This window comes from Plasmopara halstedii (assembly GCF_900000015.1).
Source record: "Plasmopara halstedii genome assembly, contig: Scaffold_3120, whole genome shotgun sequence".
NCBI lineage: Eukaryota > Oomycota > Peronosporomycetes > Peronosporales > Peronosporaceae > Plasmopara > Plasmopara halstedii.
This window is the reverse complement of record NW_020190023.1, coordinates 464,567-476,847: the sequence shown is the minus strand read 5'-3', so window position 1 is coordinate 476,847 and position 12,281 is coordinate 464,567. Positions and strand designations below refer to the sequence as shown.

The 12,281-nt window shown below is 43.2% G+C and overlaps 2 protein-coding genes across 2 annotated transcripts; one reads left to right on the top strand and one right to left on the bottom strand.

The window, feature by feature from the left end:
- Positions 1–2,776: 2,776 nt before the first annotated feature.
- Positions 2,777–3,098, top strand: PHALS_07640 (uncharacterized protein; the record flags this gene model as incomplete). Its single annotated transcript, XM_024721143.1, has 2 exons — positions 2,777–2,857; positions 2,937–3,098. 2 exons carry the CDS (start codon positions 2,777–2,779, stop codon positions 3,096–3,098), a joined length of 243 nt encoding a protein of 80 aa, XP_024586272.1.
- Positions 3,099–7,785: 4,687 nt separating this feature from the next.
- Positions 7,786–8,982, bottom strand: PHALS_07639 (Immunoglobulin E-set; the record flags this gene model as incomplete). Its single annotated transcript, XM_024721142.1, has 1 exon — positions 7,786–8,982. The coding sequence occupies one exon, from the start codon at positions 8,980–8,982 to the stop codon at positions 7,786–7,788; it is 1,197 nt and encodes a 398-aa protein (XP_024586271.1).
- Between the last annotated feature and the right edge of the window lie 3,299 nt (positions 8,983–12,281).

Below are 12,281 nucleotides of genomic sequence, written 5' to 3'. Positions count from 1 at the left end.
TGAGCTTATTGTAAGCATGAACGATACGCCACTTGCCGTTCGGCTTCCGAACACAAAAAGTGTGTTTTGATTTTGGAGACTTGCTCTCACGCACCATCCCTGCGTCGTGCTCCGCACGGAAAAAGGCGTCAATGACGTTGAACTGCTCCTTGGGCAGGGGCCATTGGTGTGTTACGCAGTATTTGGTTCCCGGAAACTAAGTCGATCTCATGATGCACAGCTCGGTCCGGAGGTAGGACTAAAGGCGGGTCTTTGGAAACGACGTCTTGAAATTTCTTTACCAAAGGATAGTACGGATCCAAGATTTTTCGTAGGATCGACGATCCACTTTGTGCGTTCAGCACTCTCTTGGTGTCTTCCAAGACAGCTTCATCCAGAAATGATGACGAGTTTATCTTCTCGCCCGGTCGTACAATGACCACTTCGGCCAAATCGCCAGCCTTCGAGGCATCTCGTCCAGCTCAAGTAGAGCATCTACTGCAAGCATAGCCTCGAGACGGACGTCGCCATCTTCCTCCCCCGTCATATCGTTGACGAGGGTGTATAACTGTGCGCCATCGTCTACGGTAGAAAGACCCTAGATCAGGGTCGACGCCCGGCGTCTTGCAGCCAGCATACGGCGTCACCGTCGCCACTGTACAGAGGTTCTATGTCTCGGTGAGACCAGAGTGAACACGCACTCCGCGTCGTCCGGTGTCACCCTCAATGTCCTCTCCTTTGGAGCTTCGATGTTATCTTGGATAGCGTGCCACTCCACGCGCATATGAAGGGCCGTGCCCAAGTTGCCTCAAACTCTGTCCGACCACGCCATCGACGTGATTATGCATATACATAATACTGGCGATATCGTTTAGCACAGTCATGTACATCCTGATGATATGTAGACATCTATATTGAACACTTATGACGCTATGATAAGCTTTCGCTAATGTAGACGGTGTGTCTTTGGCTCAATGGTCACGCGTTTCTAAGACGCTTCATGGTTCAGTATGATCTTTGCAGTTGCAGGAATAAAAGTGAAACAAATTCTTCGTGAAAGGGATATATTGTCCTTCTTAAAGTGGAGACCAGACCCTTAGCCAACGGTGTGTTTTCTTTAAGGCAAGAAGTGAGCGACTACAGCATCTACTCGTTTGACCACCAATTCGTTGATATCGTCAGGAGCAACAATAAACATGAGCTTACCAAGATAGTCTTGTTTCCGTTGGACAGCTCGCAGAGGTGATAAATTCATACGACTCAGATGCGAAATTGATAGCATTTTTTAAGTAAATACAACGGAGTTCCCTGCACTTTAATAAAGGAATCCTCGGCTCGAAGTTTTTGCGCTCGCAGACGCACAAAAGTTGCGTTTGACAGCTCAGCTGATGTTCGGAATAGAAAGGCTGGGAAGTGATTAGATTTTTTTTAGGGCTGTGCAATTTTAAAGCGACAGGTACATTCAGGATTAATTATATTCGAATTAATCCAGTATACCCATTTTACTTTAAATTTATCTTGATTATGGCCAGCAGCCCACATGTACCACAATTCCCTCCTTTTAAGGATACTGTCAGAGTTAAATTAGCGATTCTTGAGTGCCTATCAATATTCACAAGTACACAAAATTGTTATTTGAATCTTATTCAATTGAACAGCATTTTTATTTGATACCATTGTACTTGCACCATAAGGTGTGAAGGCAGAAATAAATATTTTTCAGAGTTTGTAATATTCTATCAGCAAACCTTATGCTGCTCACAAAAGAAAACGTCTACGACGTCGCACTGCTACCTTTGTAAGAGCAATCAGTTCGGTGGAAAGAGTATCAGATATCGCGAATTTAATCAATCCCATATTGATAAATTGATCTAAGGGTAACACATTTGGTAGGTATTATGTCATCACGTCCCATAAGCTTTCCAGCAACAATAAAATTAATCTGTATCTCCGTCGGCGTGTTGCGCATTTTGTCGTTTCATGTGTCGCTTTATCTATAACTGACGATGGGATCTGATCCTCCTGCTGTACTGCTAGTACCATCCCTAAAATTGAACACCAAGTCAACCAGAGCTATTTAATGAGGAAGACGGGAACATTCACAACGTTTTTGAAATACCTCCGTCACGCTATTTACGAGTGTAAACAACCCATGAAGCATATGATTGCATTTCTTAATTACGCTGACTTTACTATACCGTCACACCGGTGAGCTCTTTAATCACCGAGGCCAGTAGATACACATCGCGACTAACAGTCGCAGAGACCGCGGATTTATGCCGCTCCAGCTCGAGGCCCTTTCGCATTTTATTGCCAACATTTTTGGACAATATCGCATTCGCACTGCAAATTATCATGACCAGCTATCCCTCTCCGGGTCCTCTAGTGCTTTCTCGAAGTATCGCAATTTTACAATACATCTGATATCTTACTTGTTGCACTTCAGATAGGTCTCATGACACTGAGGAACTACATCCGTTTGTTCTGCACCATGCCAGCGTCACCCGTTGCCTCTAGTCCCTATTGCCATCTTGTATCAAGAGGTACATCTCACGCAAGTGGAGCCGCACTGTCGCGGGGTGCGCACGATAGTAATGTGTACAAACATGTAACACATTTTGGCAATTGAACAATAGTATGTACGACACTTAGTTAATTTACTATCTAATATGACGAAACCCCCGAAGGAGCACGTGGGGTGTAAAGCATGCAAATTATCGAATACAGTAAAACGTACATATGTTGTGGAAGTTCAATTTCAAATTTTGACAAAGTTGAGGTCCAAAATATATAATGGATGCATTTTGTTGAGCGCGAGTTCAAACTCGAGAGAAAAGTATCATGTTACTCGGAAGGCTCTTCGTTTCGCTTTTTGCCTGTACTTTCAGACCCGTTTATGCAGACGCTGTGCCTCAAAGCTTCATCTGTTGATATTTCGTTGTAATTGGAAACACTAGTATGATGACATCTTTACCGATAAGTCTCGATCTTCTGTGGCGATGGAGCTTGAGTTCATCGACGATATGTCCTCGCAACAGCTAGTCATGATCATTATTCCTGTGTCTTTCATTGGTGTCGGGACATTAGTAAGCTTTGTGGCAAAAGGCCAGAAGCGTTGATGAAGGACTATAACATTAGTCATGCTGCGCAAACTCCGAATCACCAGCACCATGTTTGTGATGGTAGAGGCCCACACTATCTTTTGGCCGATCATTCTGTGGATAGGGTGATGATCATAAGCACACAGTGTCATGTAATTTTCTGCGCTAAACATTTGATTAGTCATATAAACCAAGAATATAAATTCTTCTTGAACAACATCAGAGCTTGGCTCATCTAACCGTGACTAATATCCAAGGAGTTTGTACTGAAAGTGCGGTCTCAATCTATCTCGATTCATCTCAAACGGGTCAATCTCTGAATCCTGGCTACCTTTTTTTTGATAATTTTTATAGACTCAAGCTTAAAGCAGTCTATAGCTGATGCGTGGCTCTTGACGCCCCATCCCTAGGATAATCCAAATTCAGCTTGAAGACCAGGTGTCCTCCATTTTTTGCAATTCTTTCCATTTGTAGCATCTTTAGCGAATAATTCTGATCTAAGATGCACGCTCAATCGTTCGTATTTGTATCCTCAGTGCTTTCACGCTTCTTCTAATACGTTTGATAGTCGCCGGTCGCATGTAAATACACATGACCTTTGATGCCGTTCACGACTTCACAAAGCCCGGGTAAGTGATGATGGTTGCCGATGCGCACTGCCCTGTGTCTACAAAAACTTAAATTCTTCCACGAAGGGTTTGTCAGTTGACCCTACGTAGGAGTCATGTTTATCGCACTCCATAACTAAGGAAGAAAGGGCACGCAGGATGTAAATGCTTAGCACTAGCAAAATTGCAAAAGCTGCGGAGCCAAGCCGCTGCTCAGTAGCTAATGAGCACACTTCCTCAGTCTGGCTAAAATCCATCCTCTCTTCTCGAGCGCATTCGTAGAGCTTTTACCCCCTAAAACCCACCCACCCAACCATTGCCAAACAGGGGTTTTGCTCAACAATAAATGCACCATTCACATTAGTGCATGTGGCAGACGTCACTATGGTACTTGTTTGTAGAATCTCCGTGAAAATAGCGACCGATACTATCTTCAGTAGAGAGAAGCCGTCATCTCGACTTTGAAAGTTCTCAACTCCTGGACAAAGTCATCACTATCCTTCATGGCTATATATTTTTATCCGTTCGCAAAAAGCCTAGAATAGCGGCACAAAGGCTCGTCTCAAAAGAATCAGATAAAAAAATACCTCGTTTGCTCATGTGCCTCGCGCTAGTGACCTTTCTTGCGTGATATCTTGACTTAAAAGCTGCTAATGCAACACGTTGTTACTAATGAAGGAGAATATCGAAGGATCTTATCACTTAACTCAACGCTGGTTGAATGCTGTAAAGTGTTACAGATTTCTGCGAGACTTGGTCGAGCTTTAATCGACCTTTGGGAAAGACTTTAATAATGTTGTCGTATGTTTTCATGGCTGCTAAATATCTCCATTCAAACGATAGCAATATTTGACGTTCGGCAGTCTGACTGCGACATCCACACGAGACCAACAAAAGCAGGAAGCTTTCTAAACGAGTATTATTATGATTGGTGAGATACGTAAATAACCCATCTTCCGTCTCCACATCGGATACAGTCTGGTCAAGATTTGGTTCAACTAGTGCAACCAAATGTAACGGGATTGCTGCTTACCCTGCAATGATAAAAAAATGACTCATCCGATATCCTCCTCAATTAATATTCCGCAGTTCTTCCTGGGTTGAGATGGAGCGCGAAGTCTGATCCTCACTGACACGTCTTAACTCTATCCACGTGTATGAAGCCAGTACTTTGTGCCAGGGCTTCTCCATCTTGTCCGTCGAAGCAACACTGGTAAATGCACTTAATCGGAACGGCATCTCATGGTCTACCCGTCAGTTCTTATCGTCGACATTAAATCACCGCGGTCATCACCTCAGAAGTCTCTTAATACTAATTAAACGATGCAACATGCGCAAAGCATCGTGTATGTTGCCATCAAACTTGAATCACAAGTATGTACGCAGAGTTGCGATAACTCACGACTGAACAGCAAAATAAGCAAATATTTATCCTTACTCCAGACAGAACTATTGTTGGCGGGGTAGAAGTGAAAAAGCATGCTAAGTATGTGAATAAGCCGCTTTTCATCTGCTGCATTGTTATAATCTATCTCACCCTTTGTAATGCATGCTGTACCCGTATCTCATGCTTTTCTGCTTTCAATTTATTTCCAACGCAATCTAGCGGAAGTTGCCTCAAATCTGACGTTGAGAGATAAATGTCTTTTAGATATTATTACAACGTAATAACAATTTCAGAGTCTATCCGAACAATTGACGTGTAGTCGACGGTGTGCAAGCCCATGGGCTATGTGTGATGTCATTTGAAGAGCGACTTTGAATGTGAGAAATACACAAATCCCATTTTTAAACGCGCAACGGGTTAGGATCGCCAAATTTGTCGAACAGGTGCTCGACACTAATATGAGTTACAGATAATAGAAACGCAGTAAGAACAACTTTCTCAGAAAAGCAATCGCTTGGGTGAATTTTGATCATGTGAAGAAGTAAAAGCCTGAGTAATGGTCCTTCAGTTGTTATTACGATGATTGTATAAATATGCTCAGCAGAATGCTTGCACAAATATGTCGGTCATGCTTATATTATTGAATGACTTGACAGAGGCAAAATAGCAGGTAGCCAAAACGGATAGGTACTTTAACGAAACTCAAACCGAACATATCAGCGAATTATGTGAAAGTTTTCGTTCGTCTATGTGTGTATGAAACTCTACACATTGGTTCGTACGCTCGCCAATTGGAAGCGATTGAATACTAATCATGGCCTGCAAGAAGTATCATCCATCGTGCAAGGCAAATAGTATTTCATTTGAAAATTTGCACACTCAGCATTCTTTTTAACGGGTACTAGATGATCTAAAACATAATAGAGGAGGTTCTCAACTACCAAGAAGAGTCTCATGTGGTCCCTTATTATTGCCTTTCGGACTCAGAAGTCTGTCTGTGACATTGAAATAACTTCAAATCAGTGCCAATGGGCGGAAACGAGTTGATGGGCTTGAACCGGCCAACTTATTCGATCATGATGGTTTTTCAGAGAATTGGCACTGTGATCTTTTGGCAGACCATCTGAGGAAAAAAAGCTTATCGTACTGCATTTATCGACATTGAGAACGAAAATGTGGGCTGATGTCATGGAACATCAATTGCCAGCATGCCTCTCCCGTGGCAATTATCTTACATTTTTCCAGCAAAATTATAGCAAGATTTGTTCAAGGCGCTTGGCACTAAGTTAAAGGCGTCCATAGTGGATTTATTTACGCACCGCTGATAGACGGAACGCGTTAGTCCTGTACTATCCAGATCACATAAGCGAAGTGACTGAAATCTCGGAGCGACATACCCACTCACACTGAGGCTGCGTAGAATAAAGCCGACAAGATTCTACAGCTCTCAACGCATTTTCTGTGCACAGTCACTCCGCATCCTCTTGACGGCACCGCGAAAGCGTTTCGGTTTTAGCAGGGGCAACTCGATAGTCGAGTTGCTGATGCCAGCCCGAATACAAAACGGATAGTTTTATTGTGAAACGATCAAGCGTCATGCGTGAAGTACGCGACACAATAGCCAATATCAAAATGTACACAGCCAAAATACAGCACAGATGAGGTAGCGCTTTTAGGGATTTTCTGAAGAATGTTTTGAGATACATGCAGGGATTCCAAAACGGTAAAGTTACATAGTTGGTACTGATAGTACCGGAGAAAGATTCAAGCTCATCATTTAAGATGGACGAATCGGTCATTGAGATTATTCGATGAGCGAAACGTGCGAAGAATCCTCGAGGCCTCTACGCAATATTAACTTACTTTAATAAAGGAGTACCACGGCGAGGTTCTAAGAAGCCCATTACGGCTGTGACCTCCGGTTAGGATAGTACCTCATGATAACGCATGGAACCTGTCGGAACCATTTTATTCCAAAATACGCCAGTAAATCTAAAAAGTGCGAGTATTTTTCGTGAAGAGCATGTTGCGGGTTCGCTAAAATTAGGTCAAGTCTCTCCAATTAGCGCTATTTTCAAGGTCGGATAGGCTACAAGCAGGTGGTAGATAGTATATATTTATAATAGGCTAACCTAACAAAAAATTCATCACAAAAGTTGCTTTCTTGGCTGTCGAATCATGGCTGGGTATGAGCATTGGAAGTAGCTAAAAATGATACTACATATATATATTATACTACATTTGTTTATTTTTGACCTCACACTACGGGTAACCCACGTGTCACTTCTTTTTGGAGTACCATCCCGTCATGATTCTTTGCCTTATTTCACTAGAAAAAAATTCGAGGACAGCAATGTACAACAGAACAAAATACGTAACTGTTGCAAAAGATCATCGAGTACAGCAAGATGTCACCATTTTGCATGTGTATTAGCAGGGTTGGGTGCTAAGATTTGGTGCCTGCAATGGCGCATCCCTGCTTGAGGAAATGTGGAGCCGAATAGCCAGCAACGCTCGGAGATCCACTTTATTGCCTTATCCACTTTATTAAGATAAAATATCGACTCCATGGCTTATGGCTAAATGTACTCATTTGATGTTAATTCGCACTGGGCTATTATTTAGTATCCAAATTGTAAAACACAAAGAAGAATACAAAAATTGCCACACGTTTTTATCTGGTTTTAAGCTACTCAGCGTCCATAGCTAATTAGGGCACCAGCACCAATCCTGAATGGATATTACGTTCAGCTCTATCATCTTCAGGTACCACGACAATCACAGCTGGAGAGCCGCTAACTCCAACCACAGATGCCGGTGGTGCCCCAATATTGCGTAAGATGGTAACCGGCATCTCCACTTTCACGCTCTTGCTCAACATAAACCGACACTTTACCTTCAGTCGATACTGCCATCGAATAAATGTTGCGCTGTGAGTGGGGGCAATTGGTTTTCCACTTTCATCGTCAATTAGCGGCAAGGACAATGTCTTGACCAGCAGTTGACCCGCGTTTACGCCAGGATAGACGCGCTTGCATACAACTCGTGTGCCTTTGTTTAATCTACGATTGGGCAGCTGTACAAACACATCTTCATACAGCTGCACAGAAAGACTGTGCATGTCTCGGACTGAAAAATTGCTAATTTGTGCCCGTAATGAAAGCCTCATGCCGGAGATCTGGACGTCGCTGTCCAAGCAAACTTGGATTTCGCAAAGGCCTTTCGACTTCAAAAATATAAGTGATCGCACCTCGTCAGACGATGATTTTTGCAGCGAGCGCACAATGTGACAAAGCAACGGACGATGCACTATAATGTTGCGCGAGGTGTGTAGATCAGCTACTCGGTTGCCGCTTAGCCGTAATTGAGCATTAATAGTGTATGAAATGCTCGTATTAATGTCACGTAAAGCTCCCACAGAAGTTTTCGTCTTACAAAAGACTGGTGGTAGCATCTCGTTTAGCTGATAGCAGAATTGAAACCGATATTCACCTGGTTTAAACGCGCACGGAACAGAGTGATCAAGCTGAATTTCCTCGCAGAGGAAAGTGTCACGCAAGCAGCAAGGAGCAAGTGTATGCGTAGATCCTTCCGACCACTTGACAGTCTCAACGCCCGTCACATGCATTGATAACATCTTGCATTCGATAAAACGCGAGACTCGTAGCACCACTTGACCTTGAACCATATCACCCGCGACGTAATTCTCGCGATTTAATATGATGCACACACTTCCTTTCGGACCAATATGCAAACGATTAACCACATTCTTCATTGCACCAAGTATTTGGGCTGTAATACGATGCAAACAGCTTTTCAGGTTGTGCTCAACTTTAATCTTGCAACATAAGCCACTTTCGCCACCATTCGTTGGCTGAGGCTTAAGCGTGTCAGAGACATCGCTCATAGCTTGGGCGGCCTACCACCTTGGTGACGCTACTACCGCAGACTCGTCTGCCTCGTGACATTTTAAGAGACTCTATGAAAAGGCGCTACGAATAGTAGGTAAGGTGGTAATTCACATTATCATTGGCGCAGACGACATGCTACGTATGTCGTATATTTTTGGAAATTTACTGTACACATACGTCAGCCCTTTTGAAAATATTATTCGTGACTAATTTCTGTTATGAGATATTTTGAGACAGCAAATATAGAACAAAGAAAACTTGATGTGCAGAACCTCATTACGTATTCCATACTATTTCGCACAAGGTGAGAGGTGCTCTAATAATGATCGATTTGCAGACGCTCTGAAGCACAGTGCACTCGTTCCACGAGATTAGCTGTAACGGAATACAAACTTTGTGTGCATGCGGATGAGTATGCAGACCCTACACTTCCGTACAATTGTGCAAAACAAATCAGAATACAATTGTACAGAATATATATTACTTTTTTATGTAATTGTAAATATATAAAGAAACCGAAATGTCGGTACTGATTGAGATAATGGGGTTCTGGAAAGGAGAGATCCGTGGTGCACATGGGCTGTTAGCCTCACGTCAATTAATAAGTTCACTAGCAATGATCCTTCTATGTATCACTCTTGAAATAACAGAGGAACCAAGGGAACTGGTTCACCTTGCTCCGCTCCTGATTTGGGTATACGAAACCAACCTCTACGCTTTCGTCAAACACGGATCTTTTGAGTCAAACATCTTTTTTGCAAGTTATGTTGTACTTGTAGCTTGTTGAAGTCAATCCCATGACCAAATATTGTAGGGTCTTATCCTGTGTGACGATAGAACGTAAGCTTTTCAGGTACCTGTTCCCGGGACAATTCGCACTGTTTGAAACGCTTGTGTCGAATGTTAGTCTCGAAGGGATCAATAAATTGGCAGCCTAAGCGTCAGAAGCAATGATCGCTCACCTAAAAGCTTTCATTTACGAATGCACTAATGAAGCAATGCCTGACCAAGTATTGGTGACACCACATATGCACTCACTGTGAGGTCGCTAATGTCAAGCCCTGTGTGGGCAGGGACAGCGAAAATCTATACTTCTGGATGAGTATAGTTGGTATGGATATGAACACGGGTCATGTAACAGACAAAGCAACAATGTCTTGCTTATATGGTCCGCAAGCTATGAGGTTGAGCGCGTTTATTGGTGCTAACGTGCAATTCCTCTGTCGAAGGCGCATTCTCAAAATAGGAAGATTCTGAGCGATGTAAAGGGAATGCTGCCAGGAGCTAAAGCGCTTATCGCTTCAATCCAGTCAGAACCTCATTAGAGGCAGCGATAGTAATAATTAAAAATTTTCGAGCAGGTGCGGCGCATGTTTTCCCTACCTTGTCCTTCATATCTCTTTTGAAAAAGCGATGGGCGCTGCAGTGATGCGGAGTGCAGCTTCCGTGCTGCGAGCGCATGGTGAAGTACCGAAGGGAAGCTAAACGAGCGCGCAAGCAACAATGAACCTCAGCCTTCGCGGGAGAAAGGAAGAAACCCTCTGACTGCTAAAACATTTATATAGCTCACAGATGTTCAACTGATGAATTATAAGCTAATACTCCTTGTTTGCTTATCGGTTAAAAGGGACAGAAACTCCGAGCTCCCGCACATGGTAAGCCGACGATTTTTTTTGCCGAAAAATCTGTAGGAGCAAAGCGTTCTTCCAAAAACGATCTTATTTTTTTTTGGTATTTTGCGGAGGTTGTGAGCCATGAGACCTCGCTCAAAAATAGAAATCAGGGTAAAAATTACAGCCCCGAGTGTTATGTGTTGATGTCAAAAATTCGGGTTCAAGAAGCTGTAAGGAAGCCTTGAAGAGTCATGAGCCCACCTCGTGTGCTAGAATGAAGCTGCGATGGCTTTCGTGCGGGGCATGGAGTTGTCTTAATCTTTTAGCAATGTTCGCTAAGTGTCGCGAGCGCTCAGAAGGGTTTAGTGACAGTGAGCCGTGCTTTCAGTACGAAACAGAAAGAGCATTTGTGTGTATCTCTTGAGAAGAAAAATTAGGAATTTATCTCGTTGCTCCTAGAGCATAACCCGAGTGAAACGGTAAAATTTTGATACAAGCTGCTGTCTTCTGTGCCAGGGCCAGTGGAAAATGAAAATGACTGGGTGTCTACAATTTCCATGCTAATGCTTGTGGAGTTAGAGGGTAAGTGTGACACGCGAGTAAAAGCACCAAGCTCTGAAGATAACAAGGATGACCAATCATTGCCATACTGCTGTGTCAGCACTACCGTGTGATGAGAAGATGATAGCAACATGTGCCGCGTGATTCTATCTTAGTGGATCTTGAGTCGTAAATTATGAACTAGGATTTTCTGTGAATCATTAAGGTTTTTGCACGGTCACAATTTTGCAACAGCTTCAGTGCAGGATATGAGATTGACCGAGATACCTTGCAATAATGTGGCTAATGCTTCATGAGAAAAGCCTGGATAGCAAGTACAGTTTATAAAACCTATCTAGTCAGCCGGGACAGGGTCAATAGAAATTATCTTGTGTTGAGATAAATACGCGACAGTAAATCGCGGTTAGTAGGGCGTGACTAGGAAAGACTCGTTCATGTCACCGTAGTACCACGGCACATGTAAGTCAGCATTACCGAAGGTGTGACGGGGTTACAAGTACCCTGGTAGCAGAGGTGTGTGTCACACGAGATGGGGATGGTGTAACTGCACTTAAATAAAATTACGGTACGTGGCTGGGTAGCCAATAGTTATGCATGTATTTAGATTTTACTATATATATTCAGAAAAATCTATACATTTAAAACTAGACGGCTTTGCAGCAGATAAAACAAATAAATATTAAACAGAAGAGTTTATTAGCCTTGGGTTAAGGTTCTAACTACTCTTGGAGGTAGCGGATTGCGATCCGCTACACTCGTACTAGTTCTTGTTAAGAACGTAAGCTAAATTAAGCTTCCTCTAAGCGCAAAGCTACGGCAGTCTCGTTGCACTTGATGGCACTTGTAGTCAATCTATACCTGAGCGCTTAAGCTGACCATCTGTAAGGATGAAACACATCTTCCTCTTTGCCCCAGGGCATGCGGGACGGGCTTTCAAAGCTGTTGTTCTTGCTTGGCCCTGAGGGCGTGCAACACCTTGCTGCGCTAGACCCCGAGGCAACCGGTGCGCGTCTAAAGGCGTTTTCAAATTACGAAAAGCTCTGCTAGAGCACCAGCAGCAGAAGATCTCTGCATCATTCGCGTCTATGACGCCACCGTCAGTGACGGATAATTTTTCCGCT